This window comes from Capsicum annuum, chromosome 10 (assembly GCF_002878395.1).
Source record: "Capsicum annuum cultivar UCD-10X-F1 chromosome 10, UCD10Xv1.1, whole genome shotgun sequence".
In the NCBI taxonomy this organism is placed as follows: Eukaryota; Viridiplantae; Streptophyta; class Magnoliopsida; order Solanales; family Solanaceae; genus Capsicum; species Capsicum annuum.
The window spans coordinates 156,010,455-156,016,198 of NC_061120.1; the positions used below are offsets into that span (position 1 = coordinate 156,010,455).

Here is a 5,744-nt window from a genome sequence, read left to right on the forward strand (position 1 = left end):
CTGTTCTTTTTTCAATATGATTACAACAAATATTTTAAAATATTAATCGAAATCTATATTGTTTGACTTAAAAGAAAGAAAATATGTCAACTATTTTGAATGGAAGGAGTATTTTTTATATAATTTCTAAATATAGAAATTTTATTTTAAAAAGTTAAAAAAATTCATGCTCAAATTTACTATTAAATTTAAATTTTTTAACTCTCGAAAAACGAAAAATAACAAAATGAGTCGCATATAGTACGGAACAAAATGGGTAGCATATAGTAATTCCGTACAATTATTGAACTTAGGGATGAAAATCAATCGGTTCAGTTGGATTTTACATATTATTAATTTGATTTATTGGTTTTCAATTTTTAAATATGTTAAATTAATAAGATATTTTTTATCTATTTTTAATCCTTAATGGTTCAATTTTTGGTTTAAGCGATAAGAAAAGACTCATAAAATAGAAATAACAATAACTAAAATGAAAAAAATGGATGTTAATTGCAACCAAAAAATTCTACATAATGTGTTTTAATTTACAAAAATCATCAAGTTTCAACTAAATATCTAAATATTATTACGAGAAATTATTTTAATTTACAAAAATCATCAAGTTTCAACTAAATATCTAAATATTATTACGAGAAATTAAGAGTTTGTATAATTAAAATAATAAGTTTGTTAATTTATAACAATTAAAAAAAATTAAGAGAAATAAATAAGTCATAAGAAAAAATCGAACCTAATCAATAACCCAATAAATTTTTTTTTTAAAAAACTATTAACCCAATAACCTAATAACAATAAATCAGTAACACTTTTATTGATTCGATTTATCGATCGATTTGATTTTTTCACCCCTTGAACATCTATTTGATTTTAAAATATTAGGTTAATTTAATCGAACCTAGCTTTAGATATTAGTCAAATTAAATTTTAAAAAAATAAAAATCACATTATTGAAAAATAAAATATAGTTAAAATGTAAGGCTATAAATTATAAGCACGTATAAATAACTAATTATATATATAATAAAAATAATTTTCGAGTGACATTTACTCTTGAAAATCTAAAGCAGATGTTTTAGTGATCTTCAGTCAACTTCAAAGAAGGCATCATATGTTCGACAAAAATTTAGTCACGAAAGAAACCACTCCCAACATTGACAAAATTTTGTTAAATGAAAAAACAACATTCCCAATATGGACAATTTTATGAACAAACAACACTAACAGAATATCCGAATGTTATATAGGAACTAGAAACTAAAACTGAGAGATAACAACAGTAGCAGAATACTCAAATGTGATAGGATTAGAACGTGGAAATCGCCAACTTGAGAACAGTTGAGTCATCGGAAATTTATTATGAACATTCAGACATTTTACTGAGGATTTGGTGGACGACTATTAGCTGCTGAGACTCTAGAACCCCATTCAAGCAGCTCTTTGCTGGTATCATCCTTGTGAACAATCACTTCAATGAAGCATAAAGAGTCTTTCTTGGCTTCAGTTGCAGTTTCAATTGCCTCCACAAGCTCCTCTTCGCAACGAACCTTGTACAAGAATGCAAACACCGATGAAATAAAATGACTTTAGTTGAATAATTCTTTTAACTTAACTAATGTTGGAAGAGAAATTCCTCACCTTTGTTGTCCAACATTTTCCTTGCCCGTTGTGGATTGCATCGACTAGTCCAGTGTAATTCCAGTTCTTAATCACATTGTAAGGTCCGTCGTGAATCTCAACTTCAATTGTATAACCACCATTGTTTATCAAAAAGATGATAGTCCTCTGCCCACACTGCAACATTGTTGAAATATCCTGAGCAGTCACCTGCAAGTACATCCCATACAAAATGATAAGAACGCGATGGAATAGGTAAAAACAACAAAATCATTATGTTGAATTCAGTTCACAACACAAGCACTATCTTCTTTTTACCTGGAAACTACCATCACCAATGAAAGCAAGCACCCTCTTTTCTTGTGCTGCTTGTGCATAACCAACAGTTGCCCCAACAGACCAACCAATAGATCCATACTGCATTTGGAACTCGTACCTGAGAGAATGCCAGAGAATACCACAAGTCAATATGATGAACACGAAAGCAAATAGCAATTGAACAAAATATTTGGCATTTCACATCGTCATTTGGAGCTTACCCGCATCCCTTTGGCAGTTTAAGCTTCTGGCAATTGAACCATGAATCCCCTGTCTCGGCAATCACAGCAGTGTCACCAGACAACATCCTCTGAATGTGCTCAAAGAGAATATTGACCCTCAATGCCTCTTTAGGCTCACACTTGACAGGATGTCCCTCTGGAACATAAATCCTACGATAATTCTCGTGTGCAGTTGGGTTGTGCTTTAGCCTCTTGGCCAATGCGACAAGGAAATCCCTCATTAGAACACAGCCAAATGCAGGCCCGTTAGCAATAGTCACACGATCTGGCTGTACAATGATGGCCTTCTCCTTCTTGAGAAGAAGAGAATACCCCACAGAGCTGTAGTCATTAAAAATAGGTCCAGCAAACAAGTAAGCATCAGCTGATTCCACAATTTCAGCGCAGAAGGCCGTGCTCACTGCACCCCAATAAGTTCCAATGAAATGAGGGTGGTGTTCTGGAACCATTCCCTTAGCTGAGGGCATCACTGCAACAGCATATCCACTTGCATTCGCCAATTCAACAAACGCATCACGCGCCTTTGCGACACGCATTTTTGGCCCTCCCACAATGACTGGTTTCACAGCTTTGTTTAAGAACTCTGCAGCTGCCTCCACAGCTGCTTCCAAACCCATCTTGTTACTCAATCTAATACCATAAAAAACAATATAAGTGAACATCTTGACCACATTTATTGCAAAACAGAACCAACACTAAAAAAGACACTCATATGTCCACATTAACTGCGGAGTCAAATGTTGTCATACAAAAAGGGTTGGAGGGCGTAATTTCTTTGATACAAAAGATCCCTACATACATGAAGAAAACAGAGCATATTTAAGTAAATAAAACAAAAATCTCAACATTATATACCTGGGAGAAATGCAAAATGGAACAGGTTCACGGCTAAAAGTGGGGTGTGGAATCCCTGGCAAGTTACAGCTTATGCTTATATAAACTGGCTTACTCTCTTTCAACGACGTAGAGATAGCTGTATCGATCATTTCATGTGCATCCTCTAAGTTATTCACCACAGCCTGAAAACACAAAACACAAAAAATACATAAATAAAAAGATCGTATCAATCAATCAACTACAACAAAAAAAGTTGCTCAAATGGTAAGCACTCTCCCCTTCAACCATGAGTTTGTGGGTTTGAGTTACCCAAGAAGCAAAAATTGGGAAGCTCTTAGGGACAACAACATACGCAATGTAGTCCCACAAAGTGGGGTCATGAGAGGGTAGTGTATGTGTTACCTAAGAGGTGATGCGGAGAGGTTGTTTACGATAGACCTCATCTCTAGGCAAACAGTCTTAGAAAAGAAGACTAAGAAAATACAAGTGCAAGAGACAATACATAACAAAAAACAACAGATAGTAGTAGAACATCACTACAACAAAATAATACTATAATCTAACTATACAAAACAACTGATCAACAGAAATCGAAGAACAAGAAACTACAAGCACAATACTATTACTCGTCAGGCAACAAGACAAATTTATTATAGTATCAATCAACTAGGCCACAAGCCCACAATACCAAAACATTTATATCAACTTTGCCCTATTCAAACCCATTTCATTTAAATCTGAAGTATGTAAACTTTGTAACAAGCGATAAACGTACCTGGTAGCAAGTAATAGTTTGAAAGCACCGAAGTTCCTGACTAAAATCAGGCAACCCAATAGTATGATGAAGCACTCTATTAGTCCCATAATCATTGGAATTAGGTCCACCAACAATACAAATCAATGGTAAATTCTCACTATAAGCACCAGCAATAGCATTAAGAACACTAAGTCCACCAACAGTAAACGTCACAACACATGCCCCAACCCCACGAGCTCTAGCATAACCATCAGCAGCATATCCCGCATTAAGCTCATTGCAACAACCAACAAAATTAAGCCCATGTTCAGCAATTAAGTGATCGAGTAATGTTAAGTTGAAGTCACCTGGCACGCCGAATATGTCGGTGATGCCCACTTGGACTAAACGGCGTGCTATGTGACGGCCTAGTGTGGATTCCGGTGAGGTGAATGGCACATTTGGGGTGTGGATGGTGACGGCGTTAGTGGTCGGTAAACAGCCCACGTCGTTGTGCGGTGGTTTACACGTGTCGATTGCTCCAATTTTCACGTCCATGAGGAATTTGATTTTTTTTTCTTTTGAGTGTTTTAGAAGACGGTAGAAAGAAATGTGTAATGATGAGCGCTAGTTTGAGTTATTTACGGGGTTTTATATAAGAGAAAAAAAGTGTGTAGGAGAAAATTAAAACGGGGGGCGGTATTTTGTCTTTTTATTTTCTGTTGGTATTCGTTTGTGCTATTCTACTCCACTACTGTCTAAACTCTAAAACAACACTCTCGGTGGTTAATGGAAATAGCAGGGGAAAGTGCCCTTTTAACAGTTGGAATATCTTTTTTAGTTATTTTGTTGTTTATTTCTTCTAGAGTATGCATTATTTCATGTAAATTATTAGAGTGAATTTCCTAAATAGTCACTCAAGTTATAAAAATTATCTTTAAATATCACTTATATTTCATTTAATACCACAATGTCACTCAATTATCACTCTTTTCTTTACAAAATATTAAACACCTCAAAATTATTCTTCTCTCTTAGGTGGCATGTCATGTCATTAAAATCTCATTTTTTCTTTAAATAATAAATCATTTAACTCATCAAACTCATTTAATCAAAATATAATTATATTCTTCTCTCTCTCTTTTTTTTTTTTTTTATAAAATGCAGTAGTTCATTAAAAAATTTTATTTTATATTTAGAAAAACTTTATTAGTATTAAAACTTGACATATATTTTTTCAAGAATTATTTTTCTAAATGGTCACTTATATTTTTTGAATTGTCTACAAAAATTACTTTTATTTTTTAAAGATAATAATATGACTCAACTATCACTATTTTTCTAAAAAAAAAAAAACTAAATATCTCATACATCTCTTTCTCTTCTAATTCATATACCATTTCATTAAATTATTTTTTTAATAATAGACCTATTTAACTCATCAAACTTATTTAGTCAAAATTATATTCTTATTCTTTTCTTTAAAAAAATACATTAGTTTATAAAAAGAAATTTTCATGCTTAGGAATCTTTAACCGTTACTTAAACTTTCAATCTTTTCTACAAGTTATTTTCTTGGATTGTTATCCATATTTTTAGAGTCGCTTATAAAAATCACTTTTGTTTTTGCTAAGATAATAATATCACTCAACTATCAATATTTTTTCTCAAAATCACTAAATATCTCAAAAGTCTCCTCCTCTTCTTATTAACATGTCATATCAGTAAACCATCATATTTTTAAATAATAAACATATTAACTGATCAAACTCATTTAACCAAAATTATAATCTTATTTCTTAAAACAAATTACATTAATTTATTAAGAAGAAATTCTCATACTTAAGTATTTGTACTTTTTTTTTCTAGAGTTATTTTCTTAAATGGTCATTCGGATTTTTATATATAATTACTTACAAAGATTAGTTGTTTTCTAAAGAAAATAATATCAACAAATTAAATAAGTTATCCATAAATTTAAATTTGCATGTAAA

At 32.2% G+C, this 5,744-nt stretch overlaps 1 protein-coding gene across 1 annotated transcript; it reads right to left on the reverse strand.

Moving 5' to 3' along the window:
• Positions 1-1,154: 1,154 nt before the first annotated feature.
• On the reverse strand, positions 1,155-4,476 carry LOC107845990 (pyruvate decarboxylase 1). The gene is made up of 6 exons (XM_016690519.2): positions 3,790-4,476; positions 3,033-3,196; positions 2,157-2,807; positions 1,936-2,053; positions 1,639-1,827; positions 1,155-1,547 (listed from the first exon to the last, which is right to left on the reverse strand). Exons 1-6 carry the CDS (start codon positions 4,306-4,308, stop codon positions 1,377-1,379), a joined length of 1,812 nt encoding a protein of 603 aa, XP_016546005.2. The 5' UTR covers positions 4,309-4,476; the 3' UTR covers positions 1,155-1,376.
• Between the last annotated feature and the right edge of the window lie 1,268 nt (positions 4,477-5,744).